The sequence below is a fragment of the Thamnophis sirtalis genome, unplaced genomic scaffold (genome assembly GCF_051295495.1).
Source record: "Thamnophis sirtalis isolate CommonGarterSnake01/CBP01778 unplaced genomic scaffold, rThaSir2_p1.2 scaffold_3, whole genome shotgun sequence".
Classification (NCBI taxonomy): Eukaryota; Metazoa; Chordata; class Lepidosauria; order Squamata; family Natricidae; genus Thamnophis; species Thamnophis sirtalis.
The window spans coordinates 162,650,275-162,678,250 of NW_028261383.1; the positions used below are offsets into that span (position 1 = coordinate 162,650,275).

Below are 27,976 nucleotides of genomic sequence, written 5' to 3' on the forward strand. Positions count from 1 at the left end.
CCTTGAAATCAGCCAAAGAACGGACCAACAAACGTTTTGATGCTGATCCTATTTTGGTATGATTCTACCTTCAGGCATTACAAGCAATGAAATCACATTGGTGAGTCATATTGAGGCAAGACAACTCCTAAGCATGTGTTTCATTCCCGTCATAAAGTTACACCACTTAATTGAGACAGTAGGAATGACCTACATCTAAAGTCGTTTTTTCCCAGACTTGATGATCTTCAGATGTATAGGAGCTACAACTTCCAGAATTCCCCAGCCTAGCTGATTAAAATAAGTATCCTGGGAAATTCTCAAGAGTTGCAGTTTCAACATTTCTAGCAGGCATCAGGTTGGGAAAGGCTGATGTGTTTGCCTTGATACCTGTTAGAAATGTCGAGACTCCAATTCCAAGAATTTCCCAGGATGCTTATTTTAATATTAACAAACACTTTACATGATTGAAATATCAGGGAATGCTGTTCTGGGTCTGAAGAATGTCCTGAAAGCTTAGAAGCATGCAGAATGCATAGCACGATGCAAATATTGGGCATGTATTTATGCACTGAATTTTTAAGTGCAACCAGCTTGCCAGCCAACTCTTGAGTTTTTAAAAAAAATCCAAAAAGGAAAATTGTAAAAAAAAAATTAAAAACCACATCCTAAAGCATTGACCCTGCAGTAAGATCTGGCTAAGGTTGGGCTTTCTATTCTAACACTTCGATGTGAAATTGGCAGCGTTTGTGACATGATTTTGCATTGATCACTGCTCATTATATCCCCATTTCTTGGAGTCTATCCAGATACCAATCTTTATGATTGCAAAGCGAGTGCAAAGAAAACAGCCAAAGGCATTTTAGGCAGCATTGGAAAAGCTAACTGATCTCTAGTTTGGAGCAAAGGGTCACTAATATGTTGCTTGTCAATATTTGAGATATTCTTTTTCAACCGGGAGGTTGCAAAGAGGACCTTCTCTGCCCAAAGCAGTTTCCAAACAAGTTTGGGTAGGCAACTGCCAGGAGCGCTTGACACACAGGATATCCTGTCAAAAGGGCAACAGGGTGAGCTACGCACATTGCTGATTCCCTTGCCTCACTGTGATTGAATAAGAGACACAATGTCCTCAAGATATACTCCTTGACTTCTTGTTGCTCATCAGCCTGTTAACAGCTATGGTTAGATCTGATACCAGATCTGAAGACTATCCGATACAGATACTATTTTGATCTGAAGAAGCTAAAGGCAGAATGCAGAATGAAACAGGGCATGCTCCGGCAAGCAGCAGTATGTAAAATGCTTGAGGTCAACATTAAGCATACCTGAAATAGTCTCACCTCAGAACATGCTGTTTCCTGAGGGGGGAAGGGACCATTTTCAGGCCAGATCATTCCTGAAAGGCTTGGAATGACCTATTATGGTAATGTTCTCATGTCTGAATGGAACATGTAGAGGTTGGAGCTTCTGGAAGATCCAGCTACCTCATGGCATCTTCTCAACTTATGATGGCAACCGATGCCATCAAAATTAGTGGAGGGAACCCCGTTTCTGGCTCCCTTATGTTCCTTCTTTGTCACTCTCAAGCATGCCTTTCATTGGTTCAACTGATAATCACAAGTTTGTTTCATGTTCCACACCACCTTTTGCTTCCTGAGGTGGCGCAGTGGTTAGAGTGCAGTACTGCAGGCCACTTCAGCTGACTGTTATCTGCAGTTCAGCGGTTCTAATCTCACCGGCTCAAGGTTGACTCAGCCTTCCATCCTTCCGAGGTGGGTGAAATGAGGACCCAGACTGTGGGGGCAATATGCTGACTCTGTAAACCGCTTAGAGAGGGCTGAAAGCCCTATGAAGCGGTATATAAGTCTAACTGCTATTGCTATTGCTATTCCTGCTGTAGCAACGGAGCAGATACCATGCTTGGTTCTATGTAGTGGCCTCCACAGCAAATCCACGATGTTGTCATCACCCAAATGTCACCATAATGTACTTGCAGTTGGATGTGAGAAGCAAGTACATGAAGTGTGGCGTTTGTACAATGACAACATCATGTACACCTCATCATTCCCTTGCACCGCAAAAATGTCAGCAAAAAAAGATTGTCACTAAGAACACCAAAGGCCATTCTTTTCACACACCATGATGCTGCTCTACATCAACCCATCCTTTTTCAAAATGGTCCATTCTGAACGGTGCCCACGTACTAACATCTATTTCCCTGCCCAATTCGGCAATGGCGCAGTATAACATTTTGATGCTCTATCAATCTCATGTCAGTGTTGCGGGCAATGAGTAGCAGCTGAGGAGACCTTAACCAATCGTTTCATAATGCTTGTGGGATTCTTCTTCTATTATGATAGTTACTTTACAAGAAACACACTTACACCCACATACGTAAAAACATACACTGAGAATAACTTTTACCCAGTCTTATCATGATGCCTGCATGCCAGACAGACAGGAAGAGATGTAAATAGTGATAAAGAGGGTAGAGAAAAACAGCCCCGGAGGAGCAGGAGAGGGATTGGCTTGTTTTCATTTTCTCCCATTTCCTGGTTTGGCCCCTGCTGTGTTTCAACTCATAAGTAGCCCTTATGGAATACAAAAAAGATATGCAGTCCATCCTACCCACAGATACACTTCAAACACAGAAGAGGGCCTTGATGGTGTTTTGCCTCCTCTCCCAGTGCCTATACGGGCTGTGTGCTCGTAATATATTTTCAAAATAAAGGTTTTATGAAAAATGGCAATGGGGGAACTTAAAATACATGGGAGGGGAGAAAATAACACATTAAATATCAAAATATGGGGATGGGGAAATGACTAAAATGACCTCCAGTATAGCCTCAGCTCTTATTGAACAGCATTATATCAATGCTGTTTGTATATCTGTGTGTGTGTGTGTGTGTGTGTATGAATCTATCTATATATAGATATATAGATATAGACATATAGATATACATATACACCTACCTACCTACCTACCTACCTACCTACCTACCCACCCACCCACACACACACACGCACACACATGCTGGTGTTGTATTCAGGTCTTTTCCGTGTAAGATTGAGATTGTCTTGGCAACGTTTCAGCGAGGTCTCACTCGCCATCTTCAGGCTGGGTTTTGGGCTTAACGCGTGGCCGGAGCTGCCGTCTTTCTAGCTCCGACCACGCTTTAAGCCGAAAACACCAGCCTGAAGATGGTGAGTGAGACCTCGTCAAAACGTTGCCAAGACAATCTCAATCTTACATGGGAAAAGACCCAACTACAACAAGACCAGCATACCTACACCCGTGAAAATCTACGAGAATATGAATATATATATATATATATATATATATATATATATATATATATATATATATATATATATATATATATATATATATATATATATATATATATATATATATATATATATATATATATATATATATATATCAGCTGATAAGGAGGAGACCTGTGGCTTAATGGCTAAGACGTTTGCCTAAGATGCAATAAAGCACAGGTTCGAATCCCAGTAAGGGTATGGCTAGCTGATGAGAGCTAAATAGCTTGAAATAGATCTATACTAGTCTCCCTTTATTTATTTATCAGCACAAATAAAACACACACACACACACACACACACACACACATATATATGTTGTATTTGTGCTGATAAATATGTATTTGTGCTGATAAATATGGATGGTCTCTTGTGACGAGCCGATAGACAGAGAATGGAAGCAGTGAGCTTCCTCCCATATTTGGGCATACCAGGAGTTGTGGCACTAATTACATATATATGTATGTATGTATGTATGTATGCATGTATACACACACACACACACACACATGCACAGTTATATGTATATATTCACACACATACAATGTATATGCATGCATACTTATGTGCGTATGAATATCTATATGTATGTGTATGCGCGTGCATAAATGCATATATCTATGCATCAATGTATATGTAAATATGTATCCATGCATTCTATATATGTACATGTATGTACGTATGTATAGATATATTGTATGTGGGTATGTAAAATTTATGCCTATATCTTTATGTATTTACATACACACAAACATACCATTTCTGTATCGTTCATTCATTTATTTATTCATTCATGAAGGTTTGGATTTTGTTTTTTGAAGCACGTAACACAGAAAGGCGCCTGCAGTCAAGTGAGACCATGGATCAGTCTGACTCAGTATTGACTCTGTTCTCTCACGGTGACCCTCCCAGCTTGTAAGTTCACCTTTTCCCAACTTCTGGCTAGATATTCTAAGGCTTGAAACCATCTTTTTTCACCACGCAAGGGACAAAGCAGATACTGAATTACAGTCCCACTCATAAGGGTGGCATCAGTAAGAACTAAATTATTACCAGAATTTTAAAAGAAAATTTTAATCGGGAGGTTGATTAGACTTTCAAAATTCCTTCCATCCAGACATGTGCTCTTATGCTAAAAAACAACAATTTTATATTTTCCTGAAACTGCAAACATCCCCAAGATCTGATTCGTTTTTCTTTAAAAGCAAGAGCAAAATTTGTTGAGAAGAAAACATTTATAAATTTATTTCCCTTTACAACAAAACATTTAAAAAAAAAACCTGTTCACAGATTGCTTCTTGACAAATCAGAGCAGGGGAAAAGTTTCATTAACTGGCTGCAATAAACAACAAAAGATTGCTGGGACAGTCTCCCTGGGACATGGTAACGCAGGAAGGTGAACATCTGATTCTGGTTCTGCAAACCAAGGGACAAACTCCCAGAAGGAATTGGGATTAAATTTAGCTCATGAAGTATTGAGTAAGCCAGGAGAAAGACTTTTGGCTGACTGCAGTTTTGCAGGGTTCCTGATCTGATACCTATTGTATTTTACTGTAGCATCAGATACAAACAACCTCAAAAGATTATGCAAGCATAAAGGAGTTAGTCTCTATAATGCCACCAGATGCCAATATTTTTTTCTTTATCTGCTTAAAATCAGGGCAGATCTCTTTCACAAACTATTACAGATAATAAAACCTGTTTTTTGTCTTCTGCCTGCCCACGTTCTGGCACTCTTATATTTGGGATGTTCAGCTACAAAGCCTGTGTGTAGGAATTTTTACCAAAATTTATATAGTGTGGGCTGTTTTGTATTTTTGACTGTTGTAAACCATCCAGAGTCATTGAGAATTGAGCAGCACAGTTTTAATAAACTATAATTATTTTAAAGATGATGGTCCATTGCATAGTCAGGAATATGTTTAGACTGGATTTGGTATTTTTAACCACCTATTCAGGCTTTTTTTCATGGACTTGGGACTGATACTATTTTTGTTTTCTTTTGCCACAATCGTTCTACTTCTATTTGCTGATCTTTTGTGTTTTAGGATTTTCTTCAGTTCTTTCTCTTCTATTTAGTTGTCTCCAGCAATTACTATTTTCATTATACATATAGAGAATGTGAAATAATAGTTGCCAGTTCTTTAGCTGGCATTGGCCTTCATACAAGTCAAATTCTTCCCAAGAACCTAGAATGTTGTAATGTATTGGCAGTAGTATGTTTGTGGATCCAAGCTGTGCAGCCTTAAGTAATTGACAGATGAAAATGTTGTCAATGTGCAGATTTTCTAAGCGCTATCCAAGTTTTTTGGGGTATGACATTCAATGTTGCAATAATGACTGGGACTACCACGCCTGATTTATGCCCTCAACTTTCAACTTCAATTTTCAGATCTTGATATTTTGTGATTTCTCCAATTCTTTGTCTTCCCTGGTACTGGCATATCAATTATTTTAATAGAACCCCAAGATTCAATACCAGACAAAAGTTTGCTTGAGCTGAGCTGAACTCTTGGTGCCCACAAGAATACAGTAGATGCACATTGATCCTCGGCACCAGGACAAATGTAATTTTCCATTGCCTTCTTTTAGGGTATCCCCCCCTTGCCCCATAGAAGTCTGGGTTTTTTCTAATGTTTTCCTATCTAATTACTAACTAAAGTCAACTATTTTCCAATAGACCTGTGTAATGTGCCATAAACACAATAATCAATAAAATACTTGGATATGGCACATGGCATGGGAAAGAATTCATTTTCCCCCCCTGAATCCAGGAAGGAAAGCAGAAGTCAAGAGAGATACCTAGGGTGAATGAATTTTCTGGCCCAGCCATGAAGCATTCTTAAGGGAGAAAAGGGGAAGAGAGAATGGAAAGCCTCTTACTGCGTTTGCTTTTGTCCTTATTCAAGAGCAGCCGCAGCTCCTGTTCCTGTTTTCCAGGGACGGTGTCTTGGGGCGGGGGATCCATGGGCACCTGCAGAAGAAAAAAAAAATGTAGAAAAAAAAATGAACAGACACATAAAACAAGGGCTGGCCGTTTTCTTCAACCAGGAAGAAACTATGATAAGGCAGGTCAAGTGATGAATTGAATTGAATTGAATTTATTATATTTCTATGCCGCTCTTTTCCCCGAAGGGGACTCAGGGCGGCTCACAACCCAAGTCAAGGGGGGCGGGGTACAAATAAGGAATAAAAAAGACGAACAAAACAATACCACAATTTAAAAACACACAGCAACCATACCATTCGAGGGGGGACAAAAGCTCATTAGCCCCAGGCCTGTCGGAACAGCCAGGTTTTAAGGGCTTTGCGGAAGGCCTGGAGGGTGGTGAGGGTTCGAATCTCCATGGGGAGCTCGTTCCAGAGGGCCGGAGCAGCCACAGAGAAGGCCCTCCTCCGGGTGGTCGCCAGTCGGCATTGGCTAGTGGATGGAATTCGGAGGAGACCTAATCTGTGGGATCTAATCGGTCTATTGGAGGTAATTGGCAGCAGGTGGTCTCTCAAGTACCCAGGTCCAATACCACGAAGGGCTTTATAAGTGACGACTAGCGCCTTGAAGCGTATCCGAAGACCAATAGGCAGCCAGTGCAGCTCACGGAGGATAGGTGTAACGTGGGTGAACCGAAGTGCACCCACAATCGCTCGCGCGGCTGCATTCTGGACAAGCTGAAGTCTCCGAATGAATCTGACTCAGGAGGATAAGATTCCTCAATTCCTAGCTCAGGGGAGTTACTAATGGTAGCTGCTCAGTCAACATCTGAGTCCATTCCACACTGTGAAAATGCCTCAGTAGGGAGGTGTTGGGGAAGGGGATCACAAGCCATGACGAGAGACAAACTACATCTAGTAGCAGAGAGGTCAGGTGGTTTGCAGGAGCAGATTTGGTTGAGGACACTAAATACCTGTGCAAAGTTGAGCAAGTAGATCAGAGCAGTTGGAACCTAAGGTGCATCCCAAGGTGACAGTGATCTTATGGTCAGAAAGGAGACAATCAAGACTCCTGCCAACTAATTTGGTCCTAGTAGCCAAATGCACTTGTAGGCTGGAGAGTCTCTATAGGTGTCCATTAAAAGCCACAAATCTGTCATGGTATCATAATTTGCCTTCCCCATTCTTGTACTCCCTTCCAGCAATGAGAGTCATCGGTGGGACATGAGAGATGTCAACGCAAAAGCAGTTTTTCTCGCCAAGGCTGATCTATCACTAAGATGGAAAGGGCTGCTGGTTGATAGCACGTGCTTTCATGGCTAAAAGTAATTCTCCAAAGGAGATGGGTGTTAAAGAAGTATGCAATATAAATAAATAATAAAAATAAAATTCTAAACTTCCTTTCTCAAACTGATGCCTGCCAGAATATTTTTCGCCCATCATCTCCATCATTGTAGCTGAAACGGGTGAGATATACTATAGTCCAAGAATCTAGAGACTGCCAGGTTGGAAGGAGCGTTCCAGGCATCAATCCAAGTGAAATCATGTCTGGTTGCAACTTCTACTTGATAATTTATAGATTCCATAAGTGCCTCTCGACGTGATCCCATAAGCCAGTTCTTATGAGGACCGATTAGTAATTCAGTGACCTCTGACCTACAAGCAGAAGTTCAAGTAAGTTTAGAGATTTTAATCTAGAAACCTGAACCTTGCCAAGAAACTCTTGAGCTGCTATGAAGGGGTTGATGTATTTGTCAATTCTATACCTGTATAATGCCTGTTACATGATCTCATCTCAATATATTGCCTAATGTGGGTTTCATGTTAAATCCGTATCAATTTCATGTTTCTGTAGCAATCTTTTTCCAGGAAACTTTAAAACGTATCAAGGCAACGCTGGACCTGATCTAAATGCCATCTATAGAACATCTTGTAAAAATTTTCTCTCAGATTTTGAGCTTGTGTAAATTTCACATTTCTTACCCAGATTCTTTCCCATGTATCCAACATTATTGGTTCCTCAATATTTTGAGCCCATTTTATCATACAATCTTTAACTAATTCTGTTTCCGAATCCATCTGTATTAATACATTATATATCCTCTTTATATGCATTAAGCTTTGATCTCTTATTTGTTTAAACAAGTTATCCTCAACTTGGATAAAACCAATTTTTTGATCTATTTTCCACCTAGCCTGTAATTGCCCATACTGGAACCATGTTTGAACTACCTCCTCCTCTTTTAATACCTCTAAAGATTTTAATTGTAATACCCCCCTTTCCGAGGTAAGAAGCTGTCTGTAAGTAATTCTGTCCTGTTTTTGTGCTATATTCATATTTTCAATTGCGTGTCTAGGAATTGCCCACATGGGTATCTTGTCATTTAATTTATATTGGTATTTCTTCCAAACCAGGCAACGCTGGATCTGAGAGTGCATTCTGCACCTCCCCTCCCTTATTTCCCAGGTTGACCCTGAACAACACAATGGCCGCACTAACCCGCAAATGCGGGCGAGTAAGCTGTTCCACTTGCTGTTGATGCAAGCTTGCCAGGAAGAACTGGTGCTGGAGCTGCTGTGTCTGCTTCAGGGCCAGTAAGGCAGTATCTGGGCTGGGTTTGGCAAGACGCTGTCCAATCCGCAGGTCCATGGGGATGGTCTGGGGAACCTGCAGGGAGACGCAGAGCTTCACGGTACCTCCTGAAACATAAGAAAAGGTTTGTTTAATACCTGCCCCACTTCATGAAAAACAAACTCCTCCAGAAGTTACCATGTTCCGTGACCTGTCAAAACCGCGTTCCACAAAAGCGCGGTCGACGAAAGCACGTATGTGACGTCATCACAGCGCAACGAAAAAGATCGAAAAATTGAAATAAAAATTAAATTACAGCAAGCCGATTCACATAAAGGTAAGGGTTAGGTTTAGGGTTAGGGTTAGGTTAAGGGTTAGGGTTAGGTTTAGAACGTTAGCGTTACGTTTAGCGTTAGGTTAAGGGTTAGCGTTAGGTTTTTCGTTAGGTTAAGGGTTAGGTTTAGGTTTAGGGTTAGGTTTAGGTTAAGGGTTAGGTTTGGGGGGGTTAGGGTAAGGTTCTCGCTTTATTTTTACATTTTTCAATCTTTTTCGTCGCGCTGTGATGACGTCACATACGCGCTTTCGTCGACCGCGCTTTTGTCTACTGCGGTTTTGTGGTGGAACCACCATGTTCCATGTTGGAGTTCCTTTTTCTAGAGCCCAAGCTTTTCCCACTCCAAACATTTGAGTCAGAAATGTCCTAGTGCCTCAGAAAGCTGCCCAACCCTTCAATCCCACTCTTCACCTGCAATGCTTAGCAGTCCTCCTACATTCTAGATAAAAAGATGCTTGGGGTAATTTGAATTTGATAAATTCTCATGCACCCGATCTGCTGTTCCTGGGCTGATATGCACATCAAAGAACTCCAGAACTAACAGAGGGAGGAAAATTTACCAAATTGAATAAGTATGTATTTTTGCATTTAAAAAGCAGGTGGCAGCACCTGGCTGACCTCCTCTGGGTTCAACACCAAGCAGGGTTGGGCCTGGTGACTATTTAGCGGGTGACAACCAGGAAACAGTAAGTAATGCATCTAGATTGGGAAACTGAAAATCTTCCCAGAAGAAAAGAAAGACAGCAATTACTAAAAAAAAAAAAAAAAACCCTGGCAAGAATGGTGTCACATGTTCTATATTGGACATTACAAAGGGACATTATGTCTAAATACTATTTTTAAAGGGAAACTATGCTCTACATTGTATCTTGAAATTGGAAACAATAATTTTCAAATTAAACATTGCCTATTAGTTAATATGAGAATGGGATTCTGGTGTTCAATCAACCACTGTTGAACTCACATGCATCAAAAGTTTTCTGGCAGTCTTAGGAGGTTTCAGAAAAACCAACTGATTTCTAACATGTTACAATTGCTAATTGATTGAGGTATTTGCCTCATGTAATTAAAGCCTACTCTATATAACTACCCTATCTTCTGTTGTCCTCTCTTGCCCGCTTACCAATTTAAATCAGTTTAGCCACTTTATTGCGTATGATGAAGTTCAATACAACTGTGGACATACTTAGAAACACTTGAGTATTTTATTTTTAACGTGGAGCAAAAAATCTGTAGAGAGATCTAGAGACAGAAGTAGGTTCTTTGAGCATCCATGTTTTCTAGAAAGTCATGTATCAGTCTCGATCCTGATTCTGCCAAGATACTCGCAAACCAACCAACCTGAACATCTTGGAAGTGAACTAATTTATACAAACAAATAATGTAATTTTTGAACAAGATGATGAGTCTCTTCATGCATTCTTAATGGAATTTATTTTGCATTGCAGTTTAAAATAACGATAGCCTATCTTTCCGCCAAAAGACCTTTATTATGTACATTCCAATAAAACCAAGGCACCATGCAATCAAACACCCACACATGCGCAAACACATATCATATCATACGTAAACAAATTACCAGGAGGAAAATATGTAGGCAGTTAATACCAAAAAAAAAAAATCATGCTGTTACTTGCCCAAAATTCTAACCAATAAAATAGATCCTATCTATTAACTAGAAAACAGCAGGAAAAAATTGCAGATGAGCAACTCCAGGAAGGCTATTTAATTTTACAATTGTGCTAATAGTGCAAAGAATGGCCTTTCTTTGACAGATACCCACTTAATTTGCTAAAGATGATGACACTTAGGGGAAAAATTTAGAAGGTTGCAATCCTAGTGATTGAACAGCATCACATACGTTGGGGGGGGGGGGAGACAGATCACTGATTGACAGGTGTTGCAAGTGGAGTGTGAAACAGAATGTGAAGCCAGGAAGAAGTGAGGGGCGGGCTGTTTTTCTAGCCACAGAATAAACACTGGTGAGAGAGAAAAAAATGCAGACCTCATTTCCTAAACTTAATTTCCACCCTTCCCCCTATTTATTTGATTTATTTCCTATATTTCATTCAGGAGATCAAGGCAGCACTCCCTTCTCTTTCCCCTCACAACAACAAACCTATAGAAGTAGCTATGATTGGGAGTGTGTGACAGGCTCCAAATCATGATGCGAGCTTCCATGGCTGAGGGTAGGGGTGGGGGCTAAACTGGGATTTTCCTGCCCCTCATCCCACACTTTCATCTCTACACTTCCCTGGCTCTTGAAATGCTAGCTACAAGAAATATTTCACATCAACCAGTCAATCAGTTTAGCAGCCTGGAATATCCAGAATCACTATGCATAGTTGCTTCCTAAAAAACCTTGCTCCTCTCCAGAGAAAAATACCAAGGCTCCAAACTTTCTTAAATCTTTGAAAATGATTAAAATGAAGATGTAGACGTCCTCAAATTCAGTTAAGTTATCTTAGTAAGCTGACCAAACAGCATGCAGGAAACCAGCTTAAAATTCCACCCCATGTAGCAAAACCACTAATCACACCGTTTCCCGGTACAGTTGCAACGGGGCCCACCGTCTTCCACATGAACATGTGCAGCATGCATATGCATCCTATCCTCCAGCAATGCCTCCGCAACGCTCCAGCTGCTCAGCGTAGTGTCACACAGGTGCTGTACGTGCCGTGTGCATGCGTGGAAGCGCCGAAGAGTTTAAAGACAGGTAAGGACAACGAGAGGGCCCTCCAGAGCACCGTATCGGAATGGTACCCGGTGCTCCGGGCAAGCACCGGTATGCCCGTACCGGGGTATACCGCCTGAAACCCACCACTGATACACATATATACTTATACATATACACATACATAGATACATACACATACAAATAATAAAAACATAATAAGTACAAAAAAAGAAATAAAAAAGAAAAAATATTACAGTGCACCCCCACCCCCAGAGACCATTCCCCCCCCCTATATTTGCTGGTGGAAGAACAAGTTATAAATGAGACAAAAAAGGAATTGATTGTAAATTTGATAATGGCAGCTAGATTAGTGATGGCTAAATATTGGGGACGAAATTGGGATATTAAAAGAAATCAAAGCAAATAATTATAATGAAATTATAATGGATGGATTTTATAAAACCAGTGTTGGTGGAAGGCAAAGGGAATAAACCTACACAAGAATATAGTTGTTTTGGAGGGGATAAGGGCACAATTGGAATATATTTTATGTCTTTTAATTGTTATAGATGAAGAAATGGAAGCCACTTTTATACAGCTTTTTAAAAATTTTCTTCAACCTTTGTTCTGTTCTTATACTTCTTGCTTTTCTTTTTCTTTTCCGTTTTCTACTTTATATTAGTTTGTATTCATTTTATCTTCCTGCTTAAAAATATAAATAAAATTATGTATATATATAGGAACTCCTCAATGTACGACGCACAATTCAGCCCAAAATTTATGTTGTTACCTGAGACATTTATTAAGTGAATTTTTGCCTCATTTTATGATCTTTCTTGTCACAATTGTTAAGCAAATCAGTGCAGTTATTAAGTTAGTAACGGGGTTGTTAAGCTATTCTGGCTTCCCCATGGCCTGCGAGAAGGTCACAAGAGGTGATCACATGACCCCAGGACACTACGACTGTCATAAATATGAGTCAGTTGTTAAGCATCTGAATTTTGATCACATCACCACGAGGGATGTTGCAATGGTCATAAGTGTGAAAAATGGTCATGAGTCACTTTTTAAAAGGCATTGTAAGTTTGAATGGTCACTAAATGGACTCTTGTAAATCAAGGAATACCTGTATCAGATCAGGAGGTAAGAGCTGCTGCTATAGACTAACCTGCTTTCAATCAGAAGGAATGCTCATAAAATGAGGTTAAAACCTGCTTTTCATTCTAGGACTAAAGTCAGTTTGAAAACAGAGCCCCTGGATTTTACTTCTGCTCCTATCCATAAATGGCTGCCATTCATTCCAATGGAGAAACAGTCTCTTGTGGTCTGTGGAAGAAAACTCTGTGTCAGACCAGCAGCGGTTCCTTTAAGAATCTTTGGCCTGCCTCACTCTCATTAAGGGGGGGGGGGGGGCGGAATAGCAAGGGGTAGAATGTATTGTTTTCAAAATAAAAAAAATCCTTTCTAGAGGCTCAAGGACACCTTTTGTCTCCGCACCTTTACACCTGACCGGAAGCAGCTGGGTGTGGATGCCAGCGTGGAAGAAGAAGATTGGACCATGTGATGGATTGTGGGTGTGGGGACAAATCACGAACTTTTAACTGGGTGGGATTCTGATGTCATTTCCAGAATTGGGATTTCACAGATGTGCTAAAATGTCTGATTTATTAAATTGGAACTTTAAAGATCATTTTGCCTTGGACTCTGATTTAATTATACATGATATTTGGAATGCTGACACTCTGCTTGTGAGAAGGTCATGATTGCAACGGGCAACTTGTGTCTGCTATTAAATAATAGTTGAATATTTCTATTATTCAACTATGCATTTTCTATTGTGGGAAAATGGAAGGGGGGATTGTAGGAGTTAGGTGCTATGTAGCCATAACAAAATTCTTTCTAGAAAGCCAAGGTCATCCTTTGTCTCTGCACCTCTGCACCTGACTGGAACTGGATGGGTGGAAGCTGCCAGCATGGCAGTGGAAAATTGGACCATGTGATGGACTTGTGGGTGTGGGGGCAAGATCTTGAACTTTCAACTGGGTGGGGAAAACCAGGAAGCTTTCAGATTTGAGTTTTCCCAGATGTGCCAACATGGCTCTGTTACTAAATTGGAACTTTGAGAAATACTTTACCTTGGAGTCTGATTTACTTTTGGATCCTTTATGGAACCCTGATATACATACTGTACGTCCCATTTACAGAAGGGATGAGACTTGCCAGTTGTCCATAAGCTTTACAGGGCAGGCAGCAGGTCCTTAGCTCAATCCACACCTGGCATTTCCAGGTAGGACTCAACACACCTGAGCAACACCTGGAAGGTTTTTGCCAACCTGTTCAGCAATTCTGAACTGTATGGGTTGGGAGTCAGTCATCCTACAAAGAGAGTCCCTATGTGATTCGGATCTTTCTGTAGTTCAGATCTATAGTTCAGAATATCTGTCTGATTGCAGCTCCAGTGATATTATATGGAGATTGGAGAGAAAAATCATGCAGATACTTGCAAACAGACCTTTTACTTTGAGTGGCTTTACAAAAAAAAAAATGTTTTAAAAAGGAAGAATTTGCCCTTTGTCTATCCCAATATCTCTTGGTCTTCCTGAGTCCATCCAGTGAGAGTCTCTTGCTTGTCCTCTGCAGAATCCATTCTATTAACTCCACGAAGTCCAGCATTTTAGCTTCCATGTTTGGCCTTGATCTTGGAATCCTCTTTTATAAACAAAAGAAAGAAAGTGCATGCCCATATTGTTGCATGATTGAGGGGGGGGGGCAGGGAAGAAGCTCAGTTTCAGAGAACTCCTTGGAGATTTCCATACATTTTTGTTAGAAGCAATATAGGAGTGGTTTATATATAAAAGCCTTATTTGGAGAATTCTTTTTCTCTTCCTGTTTCCAATCTCGCCGGCAGTCCTGGGATTTCCTGCAGTCTCCCATTAACTAACTAAGACTAACTGGATTTATCCCAGTTTAACATTTACAAGATCAAAAGAAGAAGAAAAAAACAATGGCTGCACACTGCCACAACTTACTTCCAGATTAAGTAGGTCTTGAGTTAAGTTATTTTCCTTTCCACTCTACGGCAATTAATCTGAAACACCAAACAGGAATCTAGCTCAAAATTAACAAAAATCGTTATATTCTTTTTTTAAATCTCCTCTTAAGATGGGGTGTGTCTCTGTGTATTACACAAGTACAACGCACAACTGTTTCAAATTCTGAATTTGAAAATGGAAATAGAAGATAAGGACAGCTTTCCTCCCCCTCCCCTCCTCCCCTCCAGCCATTTCTCAGATTTCACTTGAGAGGAGAAAATTATCTCCTCCCACCCCCCTCCATGCCCCTTACTTGTTTTTAACTCTCAGAGAAACTCCTTAGCAATCCCCATCTGTAAAGACATAAACATTCCAGCAACTCTTTTTATTTGCTCAAAATTGCCCACTCTTGCAAGAGTTTCCTCTCTAGGAAAAGCAGCCTCTGACTTATTGTTACATACATTTATCACAGGAATGCTCTGCCTTTAAGATAAAAGGAGACTTGTGCATACCGTAGTTTCTACACACAGAGGAAGGAAGGAGGAGGGGGGGGGGTGAAGTTGCAGTAGACCGAATCCATCAGTATGAATGTGGGAAGGATTCTTTTTTTTTAATGTTCTGCTGTACGAATGTATGATGCTCCGGAGAAGCAGAAAACTATTTGAAGAAAGCAACTTAGTTAGGCTACCTCTCCTTGATTTAGCAATAGCAATAGCAGTTAGACTTATATACCACTTCATAGGGCCTTCAGCCCTCTCTAAGTGGTTTACAGAGTCAGCATATCGCCCCCACAGTCTGGGTCCTCATTCACCCACCTCGGAAGGATGGAAGGCTGAGTCAACCTTGAGCCGGTGAGATTTGAACCCCCGAACTGCAGATAGCAGTCAGCTGAAGTGGCCTGCAGTACTGCACTCTAACCACTGCGCCACCTCGGCTCTTGCAATTTTTCCACTTGCATGTAAATTTTAAACATGGGGGAAACACTCAAACATGAGTGGGAGCAGGGGATTGTCAAACGCACATGCAAAGAGGGGTGGGGGGTGTCGCGCGCGCCTGGCATTATGGGCGCAGACTTTCGGCATGTGACAACATGGCTATGGTATAGCCATCACTGTGCTGTACCATAGCCTGTATCTTTAACTCGCACATCAAGAATCTGGTATCTGCACTCTCCCTGAAAGGAAGCAAGAAAAACTAGCAGTTGTTTATGAAGTCTACTTTTACCAGATTGCTTTTGGCCTGGATTGCAGGGACAGGCAATCCTTGACTTACAACAGTTCATTTAGTGACCGCTTCTGACAAGCAACGGGGAAGCCAGATTCACTTAACAACCTTGCGCTTTAACAACCGCAGTGATTCACTTAACAGCTGTGGCAAAAAGGGTCATCAAATGGGGCAAACTTCGCTTAGTAGATGGCTCAGCAGCAGAAATTTCGGGCTCAATTGTGGTCGTAAGTCAAGGACCATCTGTACCGCAAACCACTTCAGGGGTGGTTGATTGTAGATAGACTGAAGAGCCGAGGTGGCGCAGTGGTTAAATGCAGCACTGCAGGCTACTTCAGCTGATTGCAGTTCTGCAGTTCGGCTGTTCAAATCTCACCGGCTCAGGGTTGACTCAGCCTTCCATCCTTCCGAGGTGGGTAAAATGAGGACCCGGATTGTTGTTGGGGGCAATATGCTGACTCTGTAAACCGCTTAGAGAGGGCTGAAAGCCCTATGAAGCGGTATATAAGTCTAACTGCTATTGCTATTGCTATTGTGCTGAGTGCCGATAGATACCGTGCACATTTTTCACAAGTAAAGTAAGTCGGGTATGACAACGCCCGTCCTTCCTGACAGGGTAGCTTTTCTGTATGCAGGGAGCCTCTCCTCCCCATAATTCCCTTCTCAGTTGCCAATTGTATGGACTAATCCTGTGGCAAAGGTGGAAAGATGGAGGAGGAGGAGGAGCCGTTGTTTAGTACCTCCATCTCTGCATCTTTCCCAGTGATGGTTGCAAAAAAGGGCTCCTTTCGTCATCTCCCTGGTTCTGTTCTGCGGAGTTGGATATACAAGGGTGGTGGTTTAATGAGGCATTTTGCCTCCTGCAGATTCTCCCAAGAACAGCTGCTGCCTTGAGGCAAGGGCCTGGCAGCCAGCTCTGCGCAGGCTTCCAACTAGTGGATTCCTGGAAATTTTGTTTTTTCTTCCCTGTTTGCTGAGTTTTCTGAAAGGAGGCAATCGTGACACAGTGGCGGCAAAGAGAGAGGGGGGGGGGAGAGACAGAGAGAGACAGAGAGACAGAGAGAGATTCTCAGTCTTTTGCAAACGAAACACGACAAAAGATAGAAAGAATCAGTTTGGTCTAGCACAGTGTTTCTCAACCTTGGCCACTTGAAGATGTCTGGACTTCAACTCCCAGAATTCCCCAGCCAGCATTCGTGAATTAGCCAAGGTTGAGAAACACTGGTCTAGCAGTTAAGGCGCCAAGCTAGAAGCCAGAAGACTGAGAATTCTAGTCCCACCTAGCCATGAAAGCCAGCTTGGGCCAGTCACTCTCTCTTAGCCCAACGCACCTCACAGGGTTGTTGTTGTTGTAGGTAAAGTAGTAGTAGTAGTAGTAGTAGTAGTAGTAGTAGTAGTAGTAGTAGTAGTAGGTGGTGGTGGTATTGGGTATGTTCGCCACCTTGAGTTATTTGTAAAAATAATAAAGACCGTGTAAATAAATAAAAGTAAAACATAAATAAAATAAATATATTTTCTTACTTCAGTCGCTTTCATTGTTAAAGATTACTTTTGCATGCCCTAAAACAGTGATGGCGAATCTTTTCGGCACCGATTGCCCGAACCGGAATGTGTGTGTGTGTGTGTGTGTGTGTGTGTGTGTGTGTGTGTGTGCTGTAGCGCTGGAAACCTGAAGACCTGCTGGGCGCTGTGCATGTGTTCGCTGGCCAGCTGGTCTTTGGGTTTCCGGCACCCTGGTGTGTGCAAAGACCAGCTGGCCGGCACGCATGTGCGCTGTGCCCATAGAGAGAGTTCTGCATGCCACCTCTGGCATGCGTGCCATAGGTTCGCCATCACGGGTCTACATGTTGTTCATTTCCAGTCTCCGTGTTCTGATAGTCTTTTAAAAATTCACGATGTTTTATATTTGGGTTATATCTCATTATTATACAGATGCTTAAGCAGATAATCTTGATGCTGTTCGGGGAAATTAATTTTCAGATGATAGGCTCTTCTATTGTTCCCCGCCTGTACATGTTGAAGTTTTTGCTGGCTTTTTATCTGCTTGATCTCCTCTCCATGGGCTTCCCATGCATACAAGGTAGACTTTTAATTTACTGCCCACTATTTTTAAAATTCAGTTCTTAATAAGCAGTAGGCTCGGTGCCGGGATCTGATTTTATAGTGGGTGGGATTGTGGCCCAATTGCAATCCTGGTGGAGTTTTTGGCTATTGTGTAACAGCATGATGTGATTATATGATGTACCATAGGAAAGCTTCATCCACCTACTCTATGCTTATGTCTTTCACCTCTGGCGTGGGCATTACAGGGTCATCCAAGCCCACAAGGGAATGGCAGAGGACTCTTTGTTATCTTACAATAATTACCCAGGGTCAGGAGATGGGTGGCACATACATTTAAATATAAATAAATATAAATTTACAGAGCTAGTGTGGTGTAGTGGTTAAGATGCTGGTGCAGAAGCCAGGAGACTGTGAATTCTAGTCTCTCCTTAGGCAGAAAAGCCAACCGGGTGACTTCGGGCCAATCCCTCTCGCTCACTTGATAGGGTTGGGGTTTGGGGTAAAATAGGAAAAGGAAGGAATATTAGGCATGCTTGCTGTTTTGAGTTATTTATAAAGTAGTAAAAGCGGTAAATAAATATAAATTTAATACGTGTTGTTGACGATGACAACAGCATGCACTAAGGAAACATTTGCCGTGTCACAGTTCTTGTGATGGTGTTGAGGTGCAGTAGAATGGGCCCCCTCATTCCCTTCAGCTGGGTTTGAATTGAATTTCCAGCTCAACCAGTTTGGGAGATCCTTCCCTGCTCATGCAAATGAGTGTTAATTGGACCTAGATAATTCGTTTGTGTTTGATCTTTGTTTCTGCTTCCCTTGGCACCGATATTGCATCCTCCCTGCACTGATGAAATCAGCCCGCAGTCGGAACCTGGCACATCCTGTGGGGGAAAGAGCTGCTGACTGCTGCCTTCCCCTCCCAAGGCTGTTCCCTGCAGGAGATGGCATCAAGAGCGCATGGAGGCCAGGCCAGCAGCAACAGGAGCCTCCTCCCTTGCTCTGTTTGCCAGGTAGTGGGGCCAGGTATTGAGGTGTCTTGTGCCCCTGTGGGTCTGCAACCAGGCTTCCTTCGAGGATCGTGTGAGTGCGCAATAGAAGATACTTTCTGCAATGGGCACACAGATTGCGTCCCATCCAGGCAAAGGTTGCAAATCTTGATGGCAATAAATAGATTGCTTTGGGAAAGAGTCATTCATTTTTCTGGAGGAAAATGAATGACCTTCAGTTCATTCAAACTAGTCTTTTGCCCCTGTTTTGAACAATCAGAAACAACCCTCTAGTGAGATTAGGAATATGAGGAGACACATGGAACCAACAGCCTCTCCTTCCCCCCCAGAAGGTTCAGAGTAATTATACAAGAAAAGATTGGCCTGGAAGTATCTATCCTGCATCTGTCTGCTGGCCATTGAATCAGGATTTTGCTTATTTTAAAATAAAGTTGACCTTCTCCCCACCTCACCCTGTCAACCGGTGCCTTACACAACCTCACCCACGTTGACTGCTACCTGAATTCTGATCTTTACTGCATCAGAAAGGGAGAATGATAACATATATGTGTGATAAGTGTACACAATAACTATAATTAATTAAATGAAATGTAAAATACTCTCCACCTGGCCTCGTATGTCTTTTCTATGTCTTTAGTGCAGGTGGAATTCAAACTTTATTGGCACAGCAATTGTTAGTTAAAACAAAGCAAAACAAAATTCTCGGAACCCCAATTAAGAAGCAAAGCTCTAGAGACAGAGAAATTTTGATGTAAAAATGTGATTTATGTAGGCAAATATATGCAATTAAAGTTCATTTTTCCTCTTGGTCGTTTATGAAACCCTGTCAGGTTGTAACCACAGGCTTCTGCAGAACCTAGTTTGAAAAACCTTGTCTTATTGCACATAGAGCCCTCTCTGTGGGCACACAAGCTGTCGCCCCAGCCCAGCTCCACCGCGCATGCACATGCGCCTCCCACTGGCCAGCTAGTTTTCAGGTCTTTGCCGTACATGTGCGGGGAGCACACTCAGGGGGTTACATGCACATACGCAGGGGTCAGGGCTCACGAAGGAAGGTCACATGCGCATGCATGGGGGGCACACATGTATTGCATTATGGGTGCACGAATGGGCGTTTTCGGCACACAATGACAAAAAAGGTTAGCCACCACTGGCTTAGGATGTTCACACAACACATTATATATGATAGTTTCTTTGATGTGAGGTAATATGTGAATCCAGTCAAATGTGACCATACATAGAACCAACCAAGGTTTACTGTGATGTGCTAGTATGATTCTACAGGATTCCTAATCCATCTCTTAATCCCTGAAGGTTTAACCACAATTTCTTGTACACAGTGTTCTCATCATTCTTTCTTTTGGCAACAACCCCAATACCCTTAAAGCAGCTTGTTCTAGAAACATCAGAAAATGATCATGCTAATTTCCATCCTGGGAAACAACTCCACCTTCTAATATTTCCAGATCAGGTTTCTATTCTGAACATAGGAAGGAGAAAATGGTTGAGTGTGGAATAAAAAGTTGAGGAGAAACAATGGCTGAAGTGATTAGCAAAGTCTCCAAAAACACAGTAATTGTCTTGAGAGGGAAAAAAAGACATTTTCTCTCCAACTTGGTGTCCCTGAAAAGTGTTGAATTCCCAGAATGCCTGGCAAAAGGCTAAATTGCCTCAACCTTCTGGGAATAGCAGGCTCCACAGAACTAGAAGTGCCAGGCTGAAGACAACCAGCAAGCCTACTGCCAGCAGATAAGACTAACTGCTTTCCATCACACCCAAAGTTGGCTTGTGCCAACAATCCCAGCAGAACAGGCAACGTAAGAAGAAACCTTCCCAAGCCAGAAATTTATGGAATATCTACTACTATAGAGCAGTGGTTCCCAAACTTGGCAACTTTAAGACTTGTGGACTTCAATTCCCAGAATTCTCCAGCCAGCAGAGCTCTGCTGGCTGGAGAATTCTGGGAGTTGAAGTCCACAAGTCTTAAAGTTGCCAAGTTTGGGAACCACTACTGTAGAGCAAATGGACTTTGACACAGCTGGAAGAAGGAGGCAGGGAGTGGTGAGAATGGGGGGGGATAAGCTGTTTTTGATTGCATCTTTCCCCACACAGCTTTTTGTTCCCGTATTATTTAATGCCACCTGATCTGCCAAAATGAGCAGGTTGTATTGGATAATCCTGCCCCCCCCCCCCTTTCTTTCTTTGTAGAGGAAATGTTGAGAAAGAATTAGTTCTGTCTCCCTAAATCATCAGGTCTGTAACTTGGACATCTATAGTACTTTTTAAAGCCTTATAACTATGGCCCTTACAACTGGAGTAATTACTCAACAAATCTAACAATGCAGGGGCAGTCGTAGCTTTAGACATGCCTGAAATCCCTTACTTGACCCTGATTGTTCTGGGTTCAGGTCCTCTTTGGATACTTCAGATGCTTGGGCTATCCTGAAGAATGGGAGAGAGGGAAGAGAATGGATCTCAGTTGATTCTCCTGGATGACCTGCTTGTAGTGTTACTGATCATAGTACCTGTCCAGTTGAGAAGACTAGAGTCTTCACACACACACACACCAACTCTTTCTCCTTTCAACTATGATGATACCAAAAGAGTTGCAGTATAGCCAGGGAGGAATTACCCTAAGGGCATATGACTTCCCTTTTGGTTTCTTTATATCAATATGATGGGACCAGGTCACAGAAATAATCCAGGAGTTTTGAGAAGTATAGTAGCTTGCACTTTTCATACTGATAGCTACTAGTATAAAGTACTAGTATTGTACTAGTAGCTTTTGAGTGAAGTGTAGTAGCATGTCTAATATCTACATCAAGAGTTAGCAAAGCAATATCTTCCTTTTTTCTTCTTTCTAGCATTTTATTATTTATTTATTTAATTTGTATAGCTGCCTACCTCAACAACTCTAGGTGTTGTACAACAGAAAAACAATAAAACAATGCAAAAATATGGAACACGAATTTTGTACGTCATCCTTGTGCAGGGACCCTGCCAATCTCCTTTATATTGATAAATGTTAAATATGGTTAAACTAAGTATATTTTCAAATTTTTAAATATTGTTAAATAAATATATGTGTTGTTGAAGAAAGCACCCCACTAATGCTGTTGATCCTTTGGGTTGTGTCAGTCGTTGACCGAATATCTCGTTGCCTGAGCTTGAGGTCAAGGGCAGAGAGTGACTGGTCCAAAGTCACCTAGCCAGCTTTCATGCCTAAGGCAGGTCTGGAGTAGACCTCAGTTTCTAGACCTAGGTTTCTACCTTTGGTGCCTAAACCATTACGGGTGACAAGACTGTCCTCTCTGCAAAGCAATATCTTCCTGGATCATAAAAATAACAAGTGTTTGAGATCTTCTGCAAGTAGTTTTATGAAATGATTTTGGAGGGACAGGGAGTCATGGGGAAATCTAACAAGACGTTATATGAGATGTCAACTGAAGCTGATTTCTGTGTTACATAATAGCTCTACTTAGAAGCTGGGCAATCTTTTTTGGAAAGTGAGTATTGATTGTAGGTGTAGAGAACTAGGGATAGGAAACAGAGAGAAAGAGAAAGGGAGGGAAGGAGAGGGGGGAGAGAGAGAGACAGAGAGAGAGAGGGAAGGAGGGGGGAGAGAGACAGAGACTATATATTTAGAAACTGGCAGTTCATAGTAATAACCATAGTAATAAACAGTGGTGTGGCCATTATCTTACATGAATCTTTAAGTTGGACCATTGATGTATAATGTACAAGGTTGGGCTTACTTAGGAAAGTATCTAGACTCTAGAGACTTCATTGAGTGAATAATGTTGAAATTGTCTCTGTGTGTCCATGTGTGTTGATCAGCCTGAATCAATCCACCTTTAAATGAAAGGTAAGGCCTGTAATCTACCATGCTGTCCCAATGAAGGTTCATAGACAGATGTTGACTTCCCAGCTAGGGCTGAGAAAGATTTGTCTCAAAATCACCCAGTCAGCTTCTGTGGGTGGACTAGAATTGGTCTCTGGTCCTATTGCAGCACCGTAATCACTACTTCACAGTATTAGTGGCTGTCTCTCTCCAACACACACATATAAACAAAATGGCCAAACAACGATAAACAACTATCACTGCATACATATATTACACGACAGTAACACTAGACAGCAAATAATACCAGAAATAGCTCCAAATCTGCCATATTTATTTTAACCATAAGAGCTCTAAAAATGCCTCGCATACCAGAGGCACATTTTTGCAAAGAAAATAAACTTATCTACTTCATTCAGACTGTTGAAAAAGATCCGATTCTAAATCCAACTTTGACTGAAATAAAGAATAGCTAATATGGTTTTACAATGAAGAAATATATATCTATTTTTTTAATTTGTATTTTTTAACCCATCGTTTGGCTTTATGTTTTTTCTGCTTTTTAAAATCCTTCCAAAAATCCACATTTAAAGACATACTTTTGGATATATGTACTTTTGCACAAAATCTTTTTTTTACAAAAACCCAAGGCAAGCAGAAAATAGATTCTATTAGCAGCCTTTTTAATCTTTTAATGATTACAGTATGTATTAATAACAACTCAGCCACACACACACCCCCCCCCCCAAAAAAAAATCCCTGGTGTAATTTGCCAACAAAAACCCATGGACGTTTATGTGAAAGGATATGTGAATTTCTTTCTGATATCAGTCACAGATTCATGGTCTGAGTATGTTTTAAAGTTTAGTTCCTCTTGATTTAAAGCAATGGCCATCTCTCAATGTCACTATTTGACTATGACTGAGTGGATCCGGAATATCTGATCATAAAACAAAGCAGGAATTCCATTCATGCCTGAGCTAAAAGGAGGAGTAACTTTTACATTACCGTACAAGATGAAGATACAAAACATCTGGAAACAAATTCAAAATGTACTGACCTTTCTATAGAAAAGGGCTGGCCAGACTGATTAGACTTCTCCAGCCTAGTTCTTCAAGGTGTGATGGACAAACCCCATAATTCCTCCGGCAATATAGCCAAGCCATCCTGCCTGGGAATTCTGGGAACTACAATTGCATCACATCTGGAGAACATCGGGTTGGGGATAAGCTGGGCTACCTCTTTCCCTGTTTTAAGATGAAAGCAAACCATTTTTTTATCTTGTCTAGCATTTGTGTTGCGAGGGAAGGTTAACGTTTTAATTAGCCCTGCCTCCTGCTGAGTTCTGCTGCTCTGAACCTGTTCTTAATGTTTTCAGATTAAATAAATTAAAACCATACCAATGTTTTATTGTTTTTTTTTTGTATATTTGACATTTTTCTCTGTCATATTGTTTCTATCTGCCCTGAGGATGCTTTTGTGCCACGTGCCCAAATATAAATTTTAAAGAAAGCAGATAAATGACTAATAGACAACAGAGAGGAAAACCAGAGGAAAATAGATCCAGCAGGATTTGCTGCTTAATAAAGTTTACCAGCCGTTCCTTTTTTATAATTGAATCCTAGATCACAGGGGAAAAACCCTCCACAGCACAAACCAAGGATGCTCCCACAACACCAAAGCTCGCAATGTGTACTTTTTGAGACTTGATTTTGGCAAACGACAAATCACTGGGCAGGGGTGCATTAGAGACACACACTAAGCCAGATTTGACCCATGGTGGCTTTTGAGAGTTATTTCTTTTTTTATGAGGAAGATCAACTAGATATCTCTTCTACTCCCATTCCTGCAGGCTATTGGGAGTTTTGGAGTGAGTTCCAACACTTCTCATAAGCTTTTTTATGTTGACTTCTCTACTCAGTTTCAACAGTATCCCACAGAAGCATGGTGGCCAGTAGCTTAAAAACACTGCAGACGATCTTTGTTTCAGCGGTTTGATTCCTAGCACTATGTGGTGGAGTTCCCATCACTTGCCTCAGCTTCTGCCAACTTAGCAGTTCGAAAACATTCAACGTGCAAGTAAATAAACAAGTACAATTTTGATGGGAAAATAATGGCCTTTTGTGTGCCAGACCTCCTCAATGTGACACCTGAGCATGAGAAGACATCTTTTGAGGGAGAAGCTCTGGTTGATGCTGTGGAATGTCACTGAACCTTTCTGAGTGTGGAGCTAATCCACGCCCTGTGATGCAGTGGTGGGATTCAGCCAGCTCGCACCACTTTGGGAGAACCAGTTGTTAACTTTCTGAGCAGTTTGGTGAACTGGCTGTTGGAAGAAATCATTAGGGAACCGGTTGTTAAATTATTTGAATCCCACCACTGCTGTAGTGCATTCTGGATAAGGCACAAGCATGAACTGAATGGACTAGCAATTGTTGGCAGCCATACATAAACTATGTATTAACCCTATAGTCTCCCAGCTAATGTAACATTGCCATATGCTAAATAAAAGAGAAAAGTGGGCCACAAACAGGGGCAATTAGCCTTCCTGGGGATGTCTCCCAAGGCCATAAGGGAAGATGTTGTCCCTAAAACCTAGAGAGAAACATTTCCACCTGCCTCAATATGCAGACTAGCTAGAGCCTTTGATAATCAGCCACATTTTTAAAAGCAATAATAACACAATGAAAAATAGTGCAGATCATGAAATTGTTTTGACTGAGTTGCCTATAACCTTGAGCCTATCGTTGTGCGTGAAGTGAAAGGTGCTTTAATTTTTATTTAAAAGCATAGGGCCATTGGGCCCATTGTCATTATTACTGAACAAATACGATGGAAGCCTAAAACAGTCCCTCCCAACTTCATCCCAGGAAATAATCACAAGGCTTAGCGATTATTCTGATTGAAATTGTGAAAGAATGGCCAGAAGTAACTACTTCCATAGGCCAGGAGATGGTGGAGATGGTAAGTGAACCTTCTGTTATAGTGTTATGTTAACCACTCTACAAGACTGATCTGCTTCCCAAATTCCTAATGCTCCAGAAGGACATTCTGGTTCTATGTGGCAGCACATAGCTCAGTGCAAATCTGCCCCTCCTTTTCTGGGCCCTGGGCATTTGAGGTCTACTTTTGCAGGCAAGTCACTGCTAGAAAGGATGGAAAGAGCAAATGTATCCTCTGATGGAGGCAGAGGCCTCTCCCTTCTTCCAAATGCAGAGGTCCCTATCATTCTTTCCAAGCTACGGGCTACCTCCCTTCACCCCCACCCCTGCAGCCACCTCACGGAGAGCTTTCGCTGTGGTCTGCTTCTTCTCTTCCGTTCTGAACATTTTCAGCTTTAAAGCACAAGCATATCCTTCTTCACATGCACTCCCAGGCTCTGCTGCGTTTTGGTTAGTTGGCATTAGCCTTCAAGGGGCAGCTGTGACGGGTGTATCTACCCAGGCTTCTCCAAAGTGTAACATAAGCCGTGTTCCAAGAAATCACGAGTTACAGCCCTGTCTGGGAACCGCTTACAGAGACAGCTGTTGCCCCATTGGTCCCAGAGAATAGGAAATACCAAGCGGGGAAGGCAATCTCTCCCGTTGGTTTAGGGGGAGGAGATTAGGTTCAGTTGCACTTATTTTGAGTGTTTTAGCCCACCCTGCCACTGGAGGCTGAGGATAAGGGCCAACATTTAATTAAATCAATAGTCAAAACATAACTTAAAACCAACAACTAACCACCAAAATAACTTCCAGATAGATTGTAACCACAAGCATGCTCCCTCCCTCCCCCCCACCACCCTCTCTCTCTCACACACACATTTACTTATCAAATAAAAATTTTCCTTTTGCTTGGAGCTTTATCTGAGAATTTCAAACAAACATGGGAGCAATTCCAAAGAACGCCTTCTGAGGAGCACCCAAGGGCAGTAAGAAGTGGTGGGATTTAGCCAGTTCGCACCACTTCAGGACAAGTGGTTGTTAACTTTCTGAGCAGTTTGGCAAACTGGTTGTTGGAAGAAATCGTTAGGGCAGAGAACCTGTTGCTAAATTACTTGAATCCCACCACTGGCAGTAAGTATCCCTGAAAGCCCTCACGGATAATAATGAAGCTTGCAGTGTGGAACAAGAAAGGGAAAGCGCAAATTCCAAGGACTTACTCTAAGATCTAATGACTTACATAACACTGAGAAGTCACTTCCTATAATTGGGGCGGGGGGGGGGGAGATATGACAACTCGTGCAGGCTGGGTTGAGAGGGGTCACTTGGTGATTCATAGATGCAATCTAGAACTCCATCGCTTGCCAACTCTTCGCCCATTAGCGAAAGCCACTTGGCTTCCTTGTGTGGTTCAAAACAGTTCACACCTTTCGTTACTTTTCTTTTTGCAGATGTTCAAACAGACAATTGATAACAACAGAGCACAGGTTGAAGTTGTGTTAATAGCTGCATCAAGAAACCTCCACAGAAAACTTACTCAATGAGGTTGTTGGAATGCAGAGGAAGTTCCCACAAGAGATCAAAGTCAATCCAATAAACTATATATTTTAAAAAGATCATCGTTTGCTGAAAGCTTCTGTGCAACACGAAAGCTTGGCCAAATGCAGGCCTTCTTTCTGATTAAGAGTTTTGCTTGATCAAAGACAGTGAACAGGGGGAAGCTTTGAAATTATCTGTTTTTTTATTTGGCACCAGGCACTCACTGGCCCATCCTTGGTGATTTCTACACCTTATTGCCACATCTTGACAATTTAGTGGTGGAAGCAGTTAACTACGACTAGAAAGTGCCCTAAGTAGGGTGGGGAATGCAATCTCCTTTGCCTCCAGCTCTTGTTGCTACATCTCTAACAACCACAGCCAAATACAGTGGTTTCTGCCAGGGACTTCTCTTGGCTTACCAAGCTTTAAGACTTTTATTTCATTTTTTTCCCAAACGAATCATCAAAGCAATAAGCTTGCACTTGCTCTTCTGCTCTCTGTCTCTGTCTCACACACACCTTCTTT

General features: G+C 41.7%; 1 protein-coding gene and 1 non-coding gene across 4 annotated transcripts in view; both read right to left on the reverse strand.

The window, feature by feature from the left end:
• HDAC7 (histone deacetylase 7) overlaps nucleotides 1–27,976 on the reverse strand; it is a 235,504-nt gene that overhangs the window by 68,194 nt on the left and 139,334 nt on the right. For all 3 annotated transcript variants that reach the window (XM_087710652.1, XM_087710653.1, XM_087710651.1), the window contains 2 exons: nucleotides 8,738–8,937; nucleotides 6,193–6,283 (listed from right to left, as the gene is read on the reverse strand). In XM_087710652.1, the coding sequence (XP_087566778.1) occupies nucleotides 6,193–6,283; nucleotides 8,738–8,937 (291 nt within the window). The remainder of the gene's footprint in view (nucleotides 1–6,192; nucleotides 6,284–8,737; nucleotides 8,938–27,976) is intronic.
• Nucleotides 22,099–22,203, reverse strand: LOC148048287 (U6 spliceosomal RNA). The gene has a single exon (XR_015696208.1). It is a non-coding gene; the product is annotated as a U6 spliceosomal RNA (small nuclear RNA).